This window comes from Trachypithecus francoisi, unplaced genomic scaffold (assembly GCF_009764315.1).
Source record: "Trachypithecus francoisi isolate TF-2019V2 unplaced genomic scaffold, Tfra_2.0 Lachesis_group12, whole genome shotgun sequence".
NCBI lineage: Eukaryota > Metazoa > Chordata > Mammalia > Primates > Cercopithecidae > Trachypithecus > Trachypithecus francoisi.
Window position 1 is genome coordinate 101,512,108 of NW_022681457.1, and position 19,059 is coordinate 101,531,166.

Genomic DNA, 19,059 nt, shown 5'->3' on the forward strand with positions numbered 1-19,059 from the left:
TCCCATCTCCGCAAAACAATGTAAAAATTAGCCAGGTGTGATGGTGTGCTTCTGTGGTCCCAGCTCCTTGGAGGTTGAGGTGGGAGGATTGTCTGAGTCCAGGAGGTCAAGGTTACAGTGAGCCATGATTGCACCACTGCACTCCAGCCCAGGTGACAGAGAGAGATCCTATCTCAAAAAATAAATTAATAAAAAGAGCATAGGTGTTGGAATTAGACAGATGTGGGTTCAAATCGTGGTGGTGTATAGCCTTAGGCAAATCTCAGTGGTATACCTCTCTGGGTTTATTTCCTCATCTTTAAATGGGGATGATGAGAGTATCTACCTCCTGGGACGGGTATGAAGATTAAATTGGAAAATTCTTGTAAAGTGCCTGGCACAGTTCTGGCATCCAGTAAAGCCAGCCCTTTTAAATGGTGGTAGATAGTCGCTATTCACTAGACTGTAAGCCCCTTGAGGGAAGGAGCTTTGCTGACTTATCTGCATTATCCCTTGTTCTTGGCAAGTGCCTGGAGAATAAATGTCTAATAAATATTTAGTGAATGAGTGAATAAACAGTTCATACATTTAGGAGAGCCTAGATAGCAGCTAGCAGAGTGCATAATCAATTGCATATAATTATTGGTGGCGTTACACTGTTCTACAATGAGGAAAGCACAGTGGCTGGTTAAGAGCCGACTGCCTGGGTTTGAATTCTGTTTCTACTGGTTCGTCGATGTGTGACCTGAGCCAAGTGCACCTTTAGATACATCTTTCTCTACCATGCACTTTAAAATGCGTCTCTCAAATGGGGATAAGAATAGTATCAACCTCATGGGGTTGTCACGAGGATTAAATGAGATGATCCATGTCAAATGCCTAAAATAGTACCTACCTCATCGGGTTATGAGGATTATAGGAGATCATCCATCAAGACATCTAGAATGCTGCTCAATAAATGCTTTACTCTCTTAATGTCAAATGTCTGTTACTGATTGTCATCCTCAGATCAAACAGCAGCAAATCAAAAGCGGAGAGCCCCAGAACACCTAGCAGCCCCTTGACCCCCACGTTTGCCCCCTCCATCTGTCTCCTGGCCCCCTGTTATCTCACAGGGGACTCTGTCCGGGACAAGTGTGTGGAGATGCTGTCAGCAGCCCTGAAGGCGGATGGTGAGAGAGCCTGGGCTAGGGATGAGGGAGGCAAGGGGTTCCTTTTCCCAATCTCGCCAAGGGCAGATGAGATTCAGTCTTTCTCAGCACCCCTGGGGATGGTACAGGAACACTGTAGTTCCTCGTACAAGCAGGTTTCACTGCCTGTGTTGTGTCTGCCTGATACCTGTATTTCTCGAATCTCTTTTAGATGATTACAAGGACTATGGAGTCAACTGTGACAAGATGGCATCAGAAATCGAAGATCATATCCTTGAACTGTGCCAGGGCTGTGGGTGTCTGGACCGTCTAGCAGCACCCCTCTGAGGTGTAAGTGAGCTGGGAGAGTGAGGAAGGAGAGGAAGGGCTCCGGGAACAGCCCCTGCTCTGCCCCTGAACCAGAGCTCTTAATTCTATCTAACATTCATTATTATTTTATACCTGCCAGCAAAACTTGAAAATGAGCAATACCTCATTTAGTGTTGATAACAACCCCACAGGGTAGGTTCCCTGATTTATCCAGTTTCATGGGTGAAGTCACTGAGACTCAGAGAGGTCAAATCATTTCCCAGCTAACAGTAGTAGCAGAGATGGGATCTGAACCCAGAAAGTGTGACCCTGGAACCTGGAGGCTCAGCGGCTGTGCCAGCTAGGCTGTGTAATCGCGTGCCTCAGTTGGTCAAGTCGTTACCTCCAGGAACAGACTAGACCGAGAGGTCAGCATTTCTCATGCTCAGCCTTTTCCCTTCTCCCATCCTCTGATGTTAACAGCTCCCCTTTTTTTGTTGTTGTTGAGACGGTGTTTCGCTCCTGTTGCCCAGGCTGGAGTGCAATGGGGCAATCTCGCCTCACTGCAACCTACAACTTCTGGGTTCAAGCAATTCTCCTGCCTCAGCCTCTCAAGTAGCTGGAATTACAGGCATGCACCATCATGCCTGGCTAATTTTGTATTTTTAGTAGAGATGGGGTTTCACGATGTTGGTCAGGCTGGTCTCGGACTCCTGACCTCAGGTGATGCACCCGTGCTTTGCCTCCCAAAGTGCTGGGATTACTAGCGTGAGCCACCACGCCCAGCACCCCCTGCCCCATTTTTTTACTCCCAAATATATATCCAGCACTGCAATGGCCAATTGACAATTCCTACCTCTGTTAGCTCTCACAGCATTCTCTGTGAGGTAGGGACGGTTCCCATTTTACGGAAGAGGAGTCTGAGGCTCAGAACTGCTCAGTGTCAAAGCGGGACTGGAGACTTTGTCTTTGGATTCCATCTACTGAACCCTTTCAATGTGCCCCCTGCTCCCCAACTTATCACCTGAAAGGGGCCTTGTGTAGACAGGAGAGGTGACCACCACTGGAATATATTAATAGATCTCTTGCACCAAAAGGTGTTTGGCTTGGGAGAAAAAAAGAAATCCCTCCTCACTTGGCCCCCATTGAATGAAAACATGGAGCTTCTTTTACTAGAGACAAAGGTTTGCGTGGTGTTGGAGCAGGGAGGCAATCAGGGGACAGGAAGTCTAAGTGTCACACCGAGGTGTGAGCGACCCTTTTGAGGGCTCCTGGGTTCTACCTGCGGAGTTCAGCAGGGTCTGTTGGGGAGGGTCGGGCTGATCTGCAGACGACAAATTTGCATTTCCATCTCCTACCCTAATTCCCTCTAACTCATTTTCTGGTGGTTTCTCTCTACCCTCATTTAATGATTAATCAGCAATACCTCAACAAGTCAGGAGCCATTCAGCACCTCAAAAAGTACATTTTCATCATTTCCCATTAATTCAGGAAGGCAGAACACAAGGTATCAAAACTATCACAAGTTTCATCTTCATTTTCTCCTGAACAGTCAGTCATCCCTCCAAGCAGGTCCTTTCCACCTTTAAGCCCAGATTGAAACAACAGCAGATGGTCCAGTACAAAGTTCCACTCCCAGCCTTTCTTCCATCCACTTTTTTTTTCCTCTTTTTTTTTTTTTTTTGAGGTGGAGTCTCGCTCTGTTGCCCAGGCTGGAGTGTAGTGGCATGATCTCTGCTCACTGCAACCTCTGCCTTCTGGGTTCAAGTGGTTCTTCTGCCTCAGCCTCCCAAGTAGCTGGGATTACAGGTGCCCACCACCACACTTGGCTAATTTTGTTGCATTTTTAGTAGAGATGGGGTTTCACCATGTTGCCCAGGCTGGTCTCGAACTTCTGACCTCAGGTGATCCACCCTCCTCAGCCTCACAAAGTGCTGGGATTACAGATATGAGCCACCGCGCCCGGCCTGAATGTCCCTGTTCTAAAGGAGAGGAAATCAAAGCTGCATCAAACCCTTTAGCTCTTTGTTCTTAGCTAGCTGGAGGTCAGGGGGAGGGTACGTTTGGGGGCTTGACGGCTCTGTGTCCTAAAATAGATCTGTGCTCTTTGGAGTGGCCCTGTGCTAACAATGCAGCCAAAAGTTCCTCTGAGGGGCCGGTGCCCCCTGGTCTGCTCTCCACCTCGTCCCCTCCTGTGACCTTGACCTTGGGGCATGGAGATGGAGTCAGACTGGTGAAATATCGCCAGCAGAGGCTCCACATAGCAGTACACCCGAGGAATCCCAAGTGGCACATTTTAAAACACATTTTTTGGCTTTCACATGCATTGTGGCATAGTCTTTGCTTTTCACACTTTTATTGTACAAACAACATTAAAACAATAACAGAATAAAGAAAGAATACCACCTCCCCTCCCACCACTTCTAGCAAGTCATCTGTTTTCATTTTTCCACATTCCCTGCAGTCGCTTTCTTGTATATGGTTATTCCCAGCAACAGCTTTGTCTTCCTGATCTTCCTTGGCTCAGGAGACCAAGAAAATGAGGCTGTGTTCCCCGAGCTCCTCCAGAGGGTGGAGGGAGTGGGAGGCTCGGAAGCCTGCCTAGGATGCAGTGTTTGGACAGAAACTCACTGTGGTTGGTGGCCAGGGGTGACTTCCTGCAGGGTGAGTGGAGAGAGTGTTACCGTCAGGAGGGGTCTGGCTTCCAGCCCTGTCTGTGCCGGGAATTTGCCCCATGGCCTTGAGCAAGGGCCTGCACCCTTTCTAAGCCTTAGCTGCCTCATCTATTAATGGGAGAAGTAACTCTGACCAGCAATTCCCAGCGTGGGTTCCATGGGATGGTAACAGGTCTTGTAGCGGAAAGGATGGAGGGGAAGGGGACTCTATAATCAAATGTATTGGGAACACCAGATTAAACAAAGCTCAGTGGTTTCTTTTTTGCAATAAGGCTTCTTAGAACCTTAAACATGTGGCTCTTAATCTTTTCCTCTGACAGCAGGACTCACAACCTCCAGGGGCCCTTCCAAACTAGAAGTTCTCTGCATCCTTGTCATCATCTTAGCAGCCCATATATGTTGAGCATTTGATATATCCCAGACACCACACTACTGCATTGTGTGACTTAGTTCACAGAATCCTTGTATTTTATAAATAAGGAAACTCAGGCATGTAGAGGTTGTGTGACTCACCTGAGGTCACACAAGAGGCTCAGACAAACCCACGGTCCTGGTGTCCCTGACACCAGGACATAGTGCTTGCTATGATCTGATCTTACCCCAGAGACTGTTTTCTGTCTCTGATACTTGGCTGACCACAAATGCCCAAGAGAGATCCCCATTTGGGGAGTCAGAGGTCACAAAAGAGGGGCCCAACCCCTGTAGAAATCCAGGGAGAGGAAGAGAGGGTCCTGGAGCTCCTCAGGCATCAGGGCCAGGCCTGCACCCTTCCGTGCCCCTCCACGAGTGGCTGGCTGGCCCTTGACTGTGTCACATATCTACCAAGAGCTCAAGAGCACAGACATGAAGTACCGGAACCGCGTGCGCAGTCGTATTAGCAACCTCAAGGACCCCAGGAACCCCGGCCTGCGGCGGAATGTGCTCAGTGGGGCCATCTCTGCAGGGCTCATAGCCAAGATGACAGCAGAGGTGAGAGCAGAGCGTCTGCATGGTGGGGCAGGAAGCCAGGTCCCCCCAGCCCTGCCTAGTGCAGAGGGTCAGTGGCTCATGACTCAGCAGCAATGAGCCAGGGAGCTTTTCTAACCAGCCTCATCTCAGCCTCCCCACCGGGCTCTGGACTAGCAGAATCCTGTACACAGCTAATAGGTTCTAAGTGCTGTGCTAAGCATGTTCAGCAAATTGGCCAAGTTTATGTTCACACCAACTGAGATAGCAAGGTGTATTATCCCCATTCTACAGATGAGGATCCTGAGGCTCAGAGGAGTGAACGGATTTGCCCATGCACACAGCTAGAAACAGCTGAGGCCAGGAGGCAAGCTGTCTGGCCCCAGAGCTAGATTGTGTGGAGTGTGTGGGGGCTGTACGTGTGGAGTGCATGTCCGTGTGGTACATATGATGTGTGAGGTGTGTAGGGGTATATGTGGGGTGCGTGTGTGGTGTGTATATGTGGGGTGCGTGTGTGGTGTGTATATGTGGGGTACGTGTGTGGTGTGTATATGTGGGGTACGTGTGTGGTGTGTATGATGTGTGGAGTGTGTGTATGATGTGTGGAGTATGTGTGTATTGTGTATGATGTGTGGAGTATGTGTGTATTGTGTATGATGTGTGAGTGTGTGTATGATGTGTGGAGTGTGTGTATGATATGTGGAGTGTGTGTGTATGATGTGTGGAATGTGTTGGTGTGTATGATGTGTGAAGTGTGTGTATGATGTGTGGAATGTGTGTGTATGATGTGTGGAGTGTGTGTGGTATGTATGATGTGTGGAGTATGTGTGTATTGTCTATGATGTGTGGAGTGTGTGTATGATGTGTGGCGTGTGTGTGGTGTGTATGATGTGTGGAGTGTGTGTGTATGATGTGTGGAGTGTGTGGTGTGTATGATATGTGGAGTATGTGTGTATTGTGTATGATGTGTGAAGTGTGTGTGTTTTGTGTATGATGTGTGGAGTGTGTGTACATGATGTGTGGCGTGTGTATTGTGTATGATGTGTGGAGTGTATGTATGATGTGTCATGTGAAGTATGTGTGTGGTGTGTGATTAGCATGTGTGGCATGTGTGGTGTGTGTATGTGTGGCATGTGGAAGTGTGTGTCTGTGTTACGTAGTGTGTGTACGTACATTCTTCTGAGGAAAGGGTTCACTGCTTTCCTCAAATACCCAAGACAAACGGCAAAGAGCCTTGGCGTTAGGATAAGATGGGGAACTTGGCACAGGTAGACCAGGGTTATCTTTCTGCCTAATTTAAAGATCTGATCTTCTTGGGTAAATAGCAGCATATGCCTGGAGTTATAAATTGCAACTTGGCTTTACAGTGGGCTTTCGTCAGTTCAGACTGCTATAACGAAATACCATCGCCTGGGTGGTTTATAAACAATAGGCATTTATTCCTCACATTTCTTTTGTTTGTTTGTTTGCTTGTTTTTTTGTGTTTTTTTTTTTTTTTTTGACATGGAGTCTCACTCTTTTGCCCAGGCTGGAGTGTAGTGGCACAATCTGGGCTCACTGTAGGCTCCGCCTCCCAGGTTCAAGCAATTCTCCCGCCTCAGCCTCCCGAGTAGCTGGGATTACTACTACTTTAAATACAAAAGTTAGCTGGGATTAGCCACCACACCTGGCTAATTTTTGTATTTTTAGTAGAGATGGGGTTTCACCACGTTGGCCGGGCTGGTCTCGAACTCCTGACCTCAGGTGATCCACCCGCCTCAGCTTCCCAAAGTGCTGGGATTATAGGCGTGAGCCACCGTGCCTGGCCTAGTTCTCACATCTCCAGAGATTGGACAGTCCAAGATCAGGGCAACAGCAGATTCAGTGTCTAGTGAGGGCCTGCTTTCTCATAGACAGCCATCTTCTCACTGTAACCTCACATGGTGGAGGGGTCCTTCTCAGGCTCCTATTAGAGGGGCACTAATCCCCTGCACCAGGGCTCTGCCCTTGAGAGCTAATCACCTCCCAAAGACCCCCTAATAACCCTTACCTGGGGGTTAGGATTTCAACAGGCCGGGTGAGGTGGCTCATGCTTGTAATCCCAGCACTTTGGGAGGCCGAGTTGGGCAGAACTCCTAAGCTCAGGAGATCAAGATGGCAAAATCCTGTCTCTACTAAAAATACAAAAATTAACCAGGTGTGGTGGCACACACCTGTAGTCTCAGCTACTCTTAGCTTGGGCTTGGGCTGCCTGCTGTGCTGGGAAGCTCCCATCAGGACCCATGCGGACGGTGTTTCTCTCAGCATTCCCTTCCCCGACTCCCTTTTTATGCCTCTTTCCTTGTTCATCTGACTCCCTCATTCTTCCTTCTTCTCTTTTCTCCCCTACCCAGACATAGCAAAGAGTGGAGTAGGCTCTGAGACACCCATGGGCACTGCTGAGTGGACATACCATCCTGTCAGTGCCCCGAGAACCAGCATTCACAGTCCACCCAGCACTGACAACAGTGTCTGGTACATCACAGGGCTCAACAAATAGGGATTGAATTGTGGTCTCTGACTCTCATTTCCCTCATTTTCTACCTTATTTTCTACAGTATTGTACGTATTATCTGTGTCTCTGATGCTGCCTCATTCTAATGAGGCAGGGCAGAGAAGTAAATGGATTGGCGTGTGGCTGGATAGATTTTTCTGTTCTCTATTTCTCAGCTGGCACACAAGACCTTCCTTTTACAATCTGACCTCCAGCCACATCTCCTGCACTTGACTTGAACCTACCCCAAATACTTTTACCCAAATGTGCTATTCTTGTCCTCTGATCTTTTGTGCCTGCTGTTTTTTTGGGTTTTGTTGTTTGTTTGTTCTGTTTTGTTTTTCTTTTGAGATGGAGACTGGCTGTCACCTAGGTTGGAGTGCAATGGCACGATCTCAGCTCACTGCAACCTCCACCTCCCAGGTTCAAGAGATTCTCCTGCCTCAGCCTCCCAAGTAGTTGGGACTACAGGCATGCACCTGTAACCATGTAACCATGTGAACATGCCTGGCTAATTTTTCTATTTTTAGTAGAGACGAAGTTTCGCCATGTTGGTCAGGTTGGTCTCAAACTCCTGACCTCAGGTGATCCGCCCGCCTCGGCTTCCCAGAGTGCTGGGATTACATGTGTGAGCCACTGCGCCTGGCCCTGCTGTTTTATTTGTCTGGAATGTGCCACCACCCACCCCGGGAACTCCTATCTTTCAAGACTGGTTAAAGTACTAGCTTCTTCATGACCCACCAGACCTCAAACAGTTAACCACCATACCCTGCTGCTTTCCCCTGCACCTTATATACCTTCACTTTAGTACTTCCTTCCCTCTCTTGCAATCCTATGTAAATGCTTGGCTACCCTACCAGATTAGCACTACTTGGGAGGAGGAACCAGATCTTCCTTTTTGAATCCGTTCAGCTCAAGGGAGCTGGTGATGTGTAGCTCTTCCCAACTCTGCGTTCAGTTATATCACATTAGCAGCTTGAAATTGGCCATGGAATTTTGTCCCACTGACCATCGCATTTTGTCCCATGGAAGCTGACAAACGCTACAAATCAAGGCATCCCCACAACCAAAGCTGATTTACTGATTTAACTGATACAGTTAAAGGCATTCAATAAATTGGCATCCAGTAGATTTTGTTTTTGTTTTTTGAGAGGAGTCTCACTCTGTCGCCCAGGCTGGAGCGCAGTGACGCGATCTAGGCTCACTGCACCCTCCACCTCCCAGGTTCAAGCAATTCTCCTGCCTCAGCCTCCTGAATAGCTGAGATTACAGGCGTGCACCAGCACACCTGGCTTTTTTTTTTTTTTTTTTTTTTTTTTTTAAAGATGGACTTTTGCTCTTGTTGCCCAGGCTGGAGTGCAATGGTGCAGTCTCAGCTCACTGCAACCTACACTTCCCAGGTTCAAGCAATTGTCCTGTCTCAGCCTCCCGAGTAGCTGGGATTACAGGTGCCCGCCACCACACCCAGCTAATTTTTTTGTATTTTTAGTACAGATGGAGTTTCACCATGTTGGCCTGGCTGGTCCTGAACTCCTGACCTCAGGTGATCCACCCGTCTCGGCCTCCCAAAGTGCTGGGATTACAGGCGTAAGCCACTGCACCCAGCCACATCCAGTAAATTTTGAATGGGCAAATGCTTTGTGCTCTGGAAAATCCCCCCAAATTAAAGTCAGCTACTTTTTACTCATATGGGTAAATGACTTTCATTGACTTGTTTTTCCATATTCTCCTGCCATTGGTTAGGGCCTAGCCTTTGAATTTAACACACTAGGACTTTAAAAATTAATATGTACCAGAATAACTTGAGGACACTAGTGAAAATGCATATTCTTGCCAGGCACAGTGGCTCACGCCTGTAATCCCAGCACTTAGGGAGTCCAAAGTAGGCAGATAGCTTGAGCTCAGGAGACCAGCCTGGGCAACGTGGTAAAACCCCATCTCCACCAAAAAATCCAAAAAAAAAAAAAAAAAATTAACCAAGTTTGGTGGTGCATGCCTGTAGTCCCAGCTACTTGGGAGACTGAGGTGGGAGAATCACTTGAGCCAGGGGAGGTTGAGGCTGCTGTGAGTCATTGCACCACTGCACTCCAGTCTAGGTGACAGCAAGACCCTGTCCCAAAAATAAATAAATAAATATCTTTTAAAAATGCATATTCCTGGGCCTGCCCTTAGCAATTCAGATTCATAGGAATCTGCATTTTATCAAGAAGCCTAAGTGGTTATCATGAAAGGTGCACACACTAAAATGCTTTGACCTTTATGCCAGCGCCCTTCTCCATGGTTTAAGGAGTCAGGACAGATAGCAACAATGAAAAAGTTTAGGCCAGTCGTGGTGGTTCACACCTGTAATCCCAGCACTTTGGGAGGCCGAGGCAGGCGGATCACGAGGTCAGATCGAGACCATCCTGACCAACATGATGAAACTCCATCTCTACTAAAAATACAAAAATTAGCTGGGGGTGGTGGCAGGTGCCTGTAGTCCCAACTACTCAGGAGGCTGAGGCAGAATCGCTTGAACCCGGGAGGTGGAGGTTGCAGTGAGCCGAGATCACACCACTGCACTCCAGCCTGGTGACAGAGTGAGACTCCATCTCAAAAAAGAAGGTTTAAAATCCTCATTTTGACATTTGCGTCAGCCACCCTCCTTCCCCTTCTACCAACCCTTAACTGGAGCTCTCTGCAGTTTGACTGTCACCCTCTCTGCTCTCCTCTGGCAGAGGCTTAAGGGGAGACAAGTGGCCAGGGAGATGGACAGAGAAGGCAAAGGCGTGGGTGACACATGCTCACAGATGAGCAGTTAGTTGTGTGAGCCCAAGAGCTTCAGGGTGGGGCTAGCAGCAGCAAGTCATGGGTAGTTGTGCCAGGGTTCCCACGAAGCAGAACAGCAGGGCAGTGATCACAGTGTAAAAGAGCACTGGGTCAAGTCCAGAGAGGAAGGCTAAGGGGAACATCATAGACCAGGTGGCAGTGATGAAGCAGCTCAAGCAGGAGGCTTCAGGCCAAGGCCAAGGTCCTGACAGGCAGGATGAGCCCCAGATCTGAAGAAATGTACACAGGAGTGCTCGTCCTCGGACAGAGGCTGTTTGCCTGCTGCTCTCCTAAATGTGCCTTATGACCTTCCAGTCGTGGGTGGCAGGGGACTCTGCGGGGACACCTTTTTCCCAGCTGGGGCAGGACGTGGAATCCAGGCCTCCCTCCAGCTCCTTGCAGTCAGTAAAGCATGTTAGCTCCTCTTCTGTTCAGACTCTCTAGAAACCGGGTGTGGGGCAGGGCCCCTGTGACCCCTCAGCCCTGAAGGGCAAGCTCTTTTTTTCTCCAGGAAATGGCCAGTGATGAACTGAGGGAGTTGAGGAATGCCATGACCCAGGAGGCCATCCGTGAGCACCAGATGGCCAAGACCGGCGGCACCACCACTGACCTCTTCCAGTGCAGCAAATGCAAGAAGAAGAACTGCACCTATAACCAGGTATGGACAGTGAGGGGATGGGCTGGAGGTGCAGGAGGCCGCAGAGGCAGACAGATGGAAAATCAGAGAGAAGCTTAGGGAAGAGCCAGAGGGGAGAAAAGGTTAAAACTCTCTAAGCTAGGCCGGGTGCAGTGGCTCATGTCTGTAATCCCAGCACTTTGGGAGGCCAAGGTGAGTGGATCACCTGAGGTCAGGAGTTCGAGACCAGCCTGGCCAACATGGTGAAGCCCCATGTCTACTAAAAATACAAAAATTAGCCAGGCGTAGTGGTACATGCCTGTAATCCCAGTTATGCTGGAGGCTGAGGCAGGAGAATCACTGGAACCTGGGAGGCAGAGGCTACATTGAGCCAAGATTGCACCACTGTACTCCAGCCGGGGCGACAGAGTGAGACTCTGTCTCAAAACAAACAAACAACAACAAAACCTCTCTAGGCTGGGCCAGCTCAGTGGCTCACACCTATAATCTCAGCACTTTTGAGAGGCTGAGGCAGGCAGACAGCTTGAACCTGGGAGTTTGAGTGCAGCCTGGGCAACGTGGTGAAACGACATCTCTACTAAAAATACAAAAACTAGCCAGGCTTGGTGGTGCATGCCTGTAGTCCCAGCTACTGGATGCAAGGGGGAATGGGTGGTGATGAGGCATGAGAATCACTGGAGCCCGGGAGGTTGAGGCTCCAGTGAATTGAGGCTGCAGTGAGCCGTGACTGCACCACTGCACTCCTGCCTGGGTGATAGAACGAGACTGTCTCAACAAAACAAAGAAAACCTTAAAAACTCTCCAGGCTGCATAGAGAAGGGCGAGCCTTGGCACACTAACGTGATGCATCTGTGGCTTCTGGACAATGTTCTGAGTTTAGAATCATCCCACTATGTGTCTATGAGGCTTGTTCTCGTCTGCCCTGAAGTGACAATCAGAAGAATCAGACTCACAGCAGCTGAAGAGTCCCAGATGTTTGAAAGGGAACTTGGCAATGTGAAACCCAGCTCCCTCATTACACACCCAGGGAAACTGAGGCCCACACAAGCCACAGATGGGCTTTTTAGCCTTGCACAAGGTGGCAGAGCAGGCCAGTGTCAGAGATAGTAATAAACCAGATCCAGACCTTTCTGCCTGCAATCCAGCTAACTTGGTCAATAAAGCCTAAGGGCTTAGCTCTGATTCCTCCAGTTGAAGACAATTGCCCTGGCATGGGGAACTTGGGAAGGCTGTGGAGGCCCCTTCTCTTAAAACCAGAGAATGGCCTCCTCTTTCTGGGTTGCACATGGTACGCCCATACAGCACAAATATCCTTGGATTCTCACTGGTGTCTAGTTATTCTAGAACTCTATTCAGAGTTCTCCGTCTGTTCGGCACACACCATTTATCAAGGGCACCTTGCCTGCAGCATTCTGTGGCCAGGGCAGAAATGCAGTCAGCCTTGCCATTCTGGAGGAGTCCCTTGGAGAATTCCAGGTCTGGAATTCAGAGATGTTTGTGCAAGCTTCTGCTGTCTCCCAAGCACCTTTCCATGTGGAGTGATGCACTTCCTGTGCCTCACTTCTTTCTAGAAGTAAACTGCCCACTAGCAAAGTTTTCTTTCTGTTTGTCACTGCTATCCAGACGAGGCTGCGCTAAGCTGTGTACGCCTGGCAGACTGCTGGGCTGCTGGAGCTCACTCAAGGAGGGTGGCGGGCATAACTCGTCCCACACCACAGATTCCCAGCTGACATCATTCATAGCTGATTGTCAGCAAAGTAATGACTTGCTACATGTCATGGCCAGCCAAGGTCGGCCTTAAAAAACCAGAACAGGAGCTGTTAAATCTGGAAATGCCAGGGCTTTACTGTGGGGTACCTGGTTCCTGCACCTGAATGATGAGGCTAAGAGGATGAGAAAACATACTATTAAATAGTTCCAAAGATATTTAGGTCCCTTTTCCTCTCTGGGCCTCAGGTCTTCCACCAGTAAAATAAGGAAGATGAACTAGACCACTAAGCCTGCTTGCAGCTCACTCTAGTGAGTGTGTCCAGTAGGGTGTGTTCAGAGGTGAGTCAGGGAATACTTCCTGTAGGAGATAAGTCTTGAGGCAAGAGAAGAGAGATCTGTTATGAAAGACCAACAAGAGTGATCAACAAGAGTGAAAGTCCAAATTAGCCGGGCATGGTGGTGGGCGCCTGTAATCCCAGCTATTCAGGAGGCTGAGGCAGGAGAATCACTTGAACCCAGGAGGCAGAGGTTGCAGTGAGCCGAGATGGCACCACTGCACTCCAGCCTGGGCAACAGAGCGAGACTGCAGTGTCAAAAACAAAACAAAACAAAACAAAAAACAAACAAACAAACAAACAACAACAACAACAAAAACAAAGAGTGAAAGCACAAAAGGCCAGGTTAAGCCAGTAAGATACTGGGAGTGAGCTAATGGACTGCCAGAGGAGAGGAAAGCATGACACTAATATTATGGAGTTGTCAGTGATAAGGAAATTGCCAACATGGGGTGGGAATATCAGTGCCAATCTCTGGGATTTGGACCTACTCCCAAAGACAGTGGGAGCCATGGCAGGTCCTAGAACAGGGAAGTGACTTCATGAGTGGTTCTTCTCTCTCTCAGGTGCAGACACGCAGTGCTGATGAGCCCATGACTACCTTTGTCTTATGCAATGAATGTGGCAATCGCTGGAAGGTCTGTTTGTTTACATATTTCCCCCTTCCCTGTCATCCACATACCTTGCCCGCATAAGGCGTAGTATACCCACAACCCAGAAGGGGCCTTGTGCATGGCAGCGCTTGCCACCTGCGCAGAGTAGGCCTGCAGAGCCAGAGATAGTGGCGGACTGCTGTTGGGGAGGTGGGAAGAGAATACACATGCATGTTTTCATTTTAGAAGGGCACCAAGCTGGGGTGGGGGCAGCAGCCCACATTTTATCACAGGATGAGCAAGTCTGTCATTGGAGCACAGATGGAATCGGCTTCCTGAGATCCACAGAGGAGAGGAAAAACATTCTGCACTTGGACCACGCTTCTTTGGAAAGTGCTTCCACAGATGGTATTTCCTTTGAACCTGGCCACAGCCGGGGATGGGAAACAGGAAGGCTGAGCCCTGTCAGAAAGGAGTTGACCCTAAATGCCACCAGGTCATCCTTCCCTCCTAAGGAAGCTCTGGAAGTCTTACATTACCCAAGTCTGTAACTCAGACCGCCCCAGCTCCTGCAAAGGCAGAAGTTTTGTTTTCAGGCATGGGAGCCAAGCAAAGACTCCTCCCAGAGTGCTCCTTCCTGCCAAGTCTCCTGAAGGAACAGAGTGTGGTCACGTGACTAATGTCAGTTTCCAACTGCTATCTGACTTGTATGTGCACCATGTGATGTCTGGGCCACCAGGCAGGCTACAGGTGCTCCAGAAGTTCTAAGGTACTTAGCAAGGAGTACAAGACAAGTCAGGATCCCTGGCTTCAGGTGCCATTCTGCGCTATTCACCCTGAGCGTGTTACTCACCTCCTTGAGCGAAAGAGGAATAATAATGCCTTTCTCCCAGGGTTGATGATGTGAGGATCATTTTGACATGAGGATTATTACGTATGCATAAACACTTTGCAAACAACTACAAGAATTGTTCCTTTATAATGTTATTCTTGCTTTCAGACAAGGAAATTGAAATACAGAAATAGTTAATAAGCATAAAGCCACAGTTTGGAGCACTGAAAGCCGATGCTCCGACTTCCTGATCAATTCTTTTTCTTACTAAGGACCTCAGTAGTCCTTACTGGGGCCTCATTAGAACTGCCATATTTTTAAAGGTAAAAACCAGATGATTATGTATTTTTTCTTTTTTCACTTATTGAGCACTTAGGGATGGGGTCAGTATAGTGGCCTACTGGTTAAGAGCATGGGATTTGGCATCAGGCTCGAATCATAGCTTTACCCCTTACAAAGTGACTTAGCTCGGTGACTTGAACTCACTAAGCCTGGATTTCCTCATCTATAAAATGAGGGTATTCTTATCTAGCCCACAGAGCTGTTTGAGGATTAGAGAAGGTAACACACGTAAAGCATTAACAGGGCCTTGAGAGCTCATATGGCATCTTTGTCAAATTAGGAAAAGGTGTCCCTTCCTCCAGGCGACACAGCCTCATGCCAGGGTACAGAGCAAATAGAGCAGGGGCTAAGTTTCAGCCTCAGCTTGCCCCTTTGGCCAGACTCTTTTGTGCAGTCAACAAATTATAGAACCATACAAAAAAAAAAAAAAAAAAAGCCCTGAGCACAGACATGCCTGGTACATAAAACCACTATTCTTACTATTTTGGGTATGTCATCTACTAGTATTATGGGAGTTTGAGCAAGTTGCTTAACCTCTCTGATCTGCTTCCTTACCTGTAAAATGGGAGTGATAGGCCGGGCGCAGTGGCTCATGCCTGTAATCCCAGCACTTTGGGAGGCCGGTGGATCACCTGAGGTCGGGAGTTCAAGACCAGCCTGACCAACATGGAGAAACTCTGTCTCTACCAAAAATACAAAATTAGCCAAGCGTGGTGACACATGCCTGTAATCCCAGCTACTCAGGAGACTGAGGCAGGAGAATCGCTTGACCTCGGGAGGCAGAGGTTGTGGTGAGCCAAGATCTTGCCATTGCACTCCAACCTGGGTGACAAGTGAAACTCTGTCTCAGAAAAAAAAAAAAAAAAAATTGGGAGTGATATTAGTGCCTACCTCACAGAGTGATTGTAAGGGGAAATGAGTTAATACATGTTAATACTGCCTAGCACAGAGTAAATGCTCAATAAATGTAGCTCTTGTGATTTTGTTACTGTTAGAGAAAGGACATTCCGAATGCTCTAAATCCAGCTCCTCTTCCTTGATTCCTTGTAGTTGGAGGGACAGGATCCACTAGAGGTAACAACTACAGTCTGAACACACTTCCAGATGGTCTCTGTTGCCACGTGGGAGACTGAAAGTCTAACCAAGTTAGTAGTAGACTGTTAGACTACTAACAGTCTAACCTGTTAGTAGTTATCCCAGTGATGTTCTTGATCATAAATTGAGAGCTCAGCACATTCCTGGCACCGATTCGCCATTCATTTATTACCTGATACCGTTCTCACATTCGCCAGCATTATGAGCTCATTTTACGGGTGAGTGATATGTTCAAGATCACACAGCTAATAATGGCAGAGCTGGGCTTTGGACTCTGGTCTGTGTGGCTCCAGACACCACCTTCTTTTTCATATTCCCCCACAGCCTCCTTGGAGGATGCTGAGAAACCTTTCAAATTTTGTTGCTTTTTTGGTTTTGTAGTTCTGCTGATGGAACAGCCAGGACCGCCATGAACAAGGTGAGGAAGAACAAAGAGGAAGCACTGAACTGTCTGAACTGGAGAAGCAATAAAAATTAAAGTGAAGGAAAATACTGAACTCTGACTGGGGTGGTATGAGTTGGAGGAAGAATTCTCTTGCAAATTAATAATCGGTCATTAGAAACAATTGGTTAAGTGGGGAGCCTAATTGAAGTATGATGCTGAGAATCTTATTGATGAACCTCTTGTAGAAACTGCAGAGGACCAGGCACAGTGGCTCACGGCTGTAATATGCAAACTCTTGGAGACTGAGGTGGGAGAATCGCTTGACCCCAGAAGTTTGAGTCCAGCCCGGGCAACATAGCAAGACCCCATCTCTACAAGAATAAAAGAAAAAGAAAAAATAAAGACACTGCAGCGCGTTAGACCTGAGGTGTCGTATCTTTGACGGTAGGCTGGCAGACCTTTGCTTTGAGTTCCTTCTCTCCTATCTGGATCTCCCAGCCTTTTCTGAATTGAAAAATGCCAGATCAACACAAAGCTTACCCGCCCCCCGACTTCAGAGTCACACGTGCAGAACAGCTGATACACCGTTTGGCTTCAGCAGATATTACTTCCATACTATGTACTAGGTTGCAGCAAAAGTAATTGCGGTTTTTGCAATTACTTTTGCAGTAGCCTAATAGAAATATTTCTTCCCTACTCTTTCCTCATCTCTTCCCAAACTCTTTGCTATTCCCTGTTCACAGCTGGCTGTGGGGGCTTTTGAGGACTCCAGATCATATCCCTCTAGGCAGGGAACAAATCCTCTTGAGCTAGGCTTTCTGAGTGAAGATTACAGCAGCACTCTGACTTCCATGGCCCCTTGAAAGTCCTGAGCCTCAGAACCCACCCAGGCCCTAGCAATGTGTCCCTCACAGCTACATCTGTGACCTGAGCTTCAGAAGACATCTGCAGAGCACAGAGACTTTGCCATGCTTCTCCCATGATAATTATTGGCTTGCTTTTTGTGTTTTTGTTTTTCTTTTTTAGAGGCTGGAATGCAGTGGTGTGATCTTGGCTCACTGCAATTTCCACCTCCTAGGTTCAAGCAATTCTCCTGTCTCAGCCTCTTGAGTAGCTGGGACTATAGGCATGAACCATCAACCCTGGCTAATTTTTTATATTTTTAGTAGAGACGGGTTTTTTGCCCTGATGGCCAGGCTAGTCTCGAATTCCTGGGCTCAAGTGATCCACCCTCCTCGGCCTCCCAAAGTGGTGGGATTACAGGTGTGAGCCACCATGCCTGGCCTTGGCTTGCTTTTGATGCTGACGGGAACTTGTGGCAAAGCTAGAAACTTCTAGAAAAGCCTTGGGGAAGCTGTTGGAGCAACTACAACCCAAGTTCCTCATATACCCTGGACATCATTTACTTTAGAATTGGTTACTGTCTTCTTCCTTCCATCCATAAGTGCCTTCTCCTGTAGTTGAAGCCAGGAAATAAACTAGGTACAGGAGTCTTCCACCGTCTTTGACTTTTATTTATTTATTTCTATTTATTTATTTATTTATTTTTGAGATAGGGTCTCTCTCTGTCACCCAGACTGGAGTGCAGTGGCACAATCTTGGCTCACTGCAACCCCCGCCTCCCAGGTTCAAGTGATTCTCCTGCCTCAGTCTCCTGAGTAGTTGGGATTACAGGCGCGCACCATTACCACCGGTTAGTTTTTGTATTTTTATTACAGACAGGGTTTCACCATGTTGGCCAGGCTAGTCTTGAATTCCTGACCTCAAATGATCCACCCACTTTGGCCTCCCAAAGTTCTGGGATTTAGCCACTGTGCCCGGCCTCATCTTTGACATTCTTTTTTTTTTTTTTTTTTTTTTTGAGACGGAGTCTCGCTCTGTTGCCCACGCTGGAGTGCAGTGGCCGGATCTCTGCTCACTGCAAGCTCCGCCTCCCGGGTTCCCGCCATTCTCCTGCCTCAGCCTCCCGAGTAGCTGGGACTACAGGCGCTGCCACCTCACCCAGCTAGTTGTTTTGTATTTTTTTTAGTAGAGACGGGATTTCACCCGGTTAGCCAGGATGGTCTGGATATCCTGACCTCGTGATCCGCCCGTCTCGGCCTCCCAAAGTGCTGGGATTACAGGCTTGAGCCACCGCGCCCGGCCTTCTTTGACATTTTTGTTTCTGTTTGAGACGGAGTTTCACTCTTGTTGCCCAGGTTGGAGTGAAATGGAATGATCTTGGCTCACTGCACCCTCCACCTCCTGGGTTCAAGCGATTCTCCTGCCTCAGCCTCCTGAGTAGCTGGGATTACAGGCCCCTGCCACCACACCTGGCTAATTTTTTTTTTTTGTATTTTTAGTAGAGACAGGGTTTCACCATGTTGGCCTGGCTGGTCTCGAACTCCTGACCTCAGGTGATCCACCCACCTTGGCCTCCCAAAGTGATGGGATTACAGGCGTGAGCCACTGTACCTGGTCTGTCTCTGAGTTTTAAACAGTTAGATTTGGGATGAATCCCTTCCTTGGAAAGATCGAAAATCCTCTCACAGATGATACAACACAAAGAGCTCATAAATGGCAGAGCCAGGACAGAGACCCAGGTCTTCTGCTTGCTGTCATTGTGCTATAAGACATCCAGAGCTGGCCGGGCGCGGTGGCTCAAACCTGTAATCCCAGCACTCTGGGAGGCCGAGACGGGTGGATCACGAGGTCAGGAGATCGAGACCATCCTGGCTAACACGGTGAAACCCCGTCTCTACTAAAAAAATATAGCAAAAAACTAGCTGGGCG

General features: G+C 48.3%; 1 protein-coding gene across 6 annotated transcripts in view; it reads left to right on the top strand.

Annotated features, from left to right (window-relative positions):
• Positions 1-16,713, top strand: part of TCEA3 (transcription elongation factor A3) — a 44,622-nt gene extending 27,909 nt beyond the window's left edge. For 3 of the 6 annotated variants that reach the window (XM_033227878.1, XM_033227877.1, XM_033227883.1), the window contains 6 exons: positions 988-1,151; positions 1,342-1,398; positions 4,908-5,062; positions 10,870-11,016; positions 13,607-13,678; positions 13,927-15,242. In XM_033227878.1, the coding sequence (XP_033083769.1) occupies positions 988-1,151; positions 1,342-1,398; positions 4,908-5,062; positions 10,870-11,016; positions 13,607-13,678; positions 13,927-14,184 (853 nt within the window). In that variant the 3' untranslated portion in view covers positions 14,185-15,242. Of the gene's footprint in view, positions 1-987; positions 1,152-1,341; positions 1,399-4,907; positions 5,063-10,869; positions 11,017-13,606; positions 13,679-13,926; positions 15,243-16,283 lie in introns of those variants that run through there. The other 3 variants (XM_033227879.1, XM_033227882.1, XM_033227881.1) reach the window with 3 other exon arrangements.
• The last annotated feature ends 2,346 nt before the right edge of the window (positions 16,714-19,059 follow it).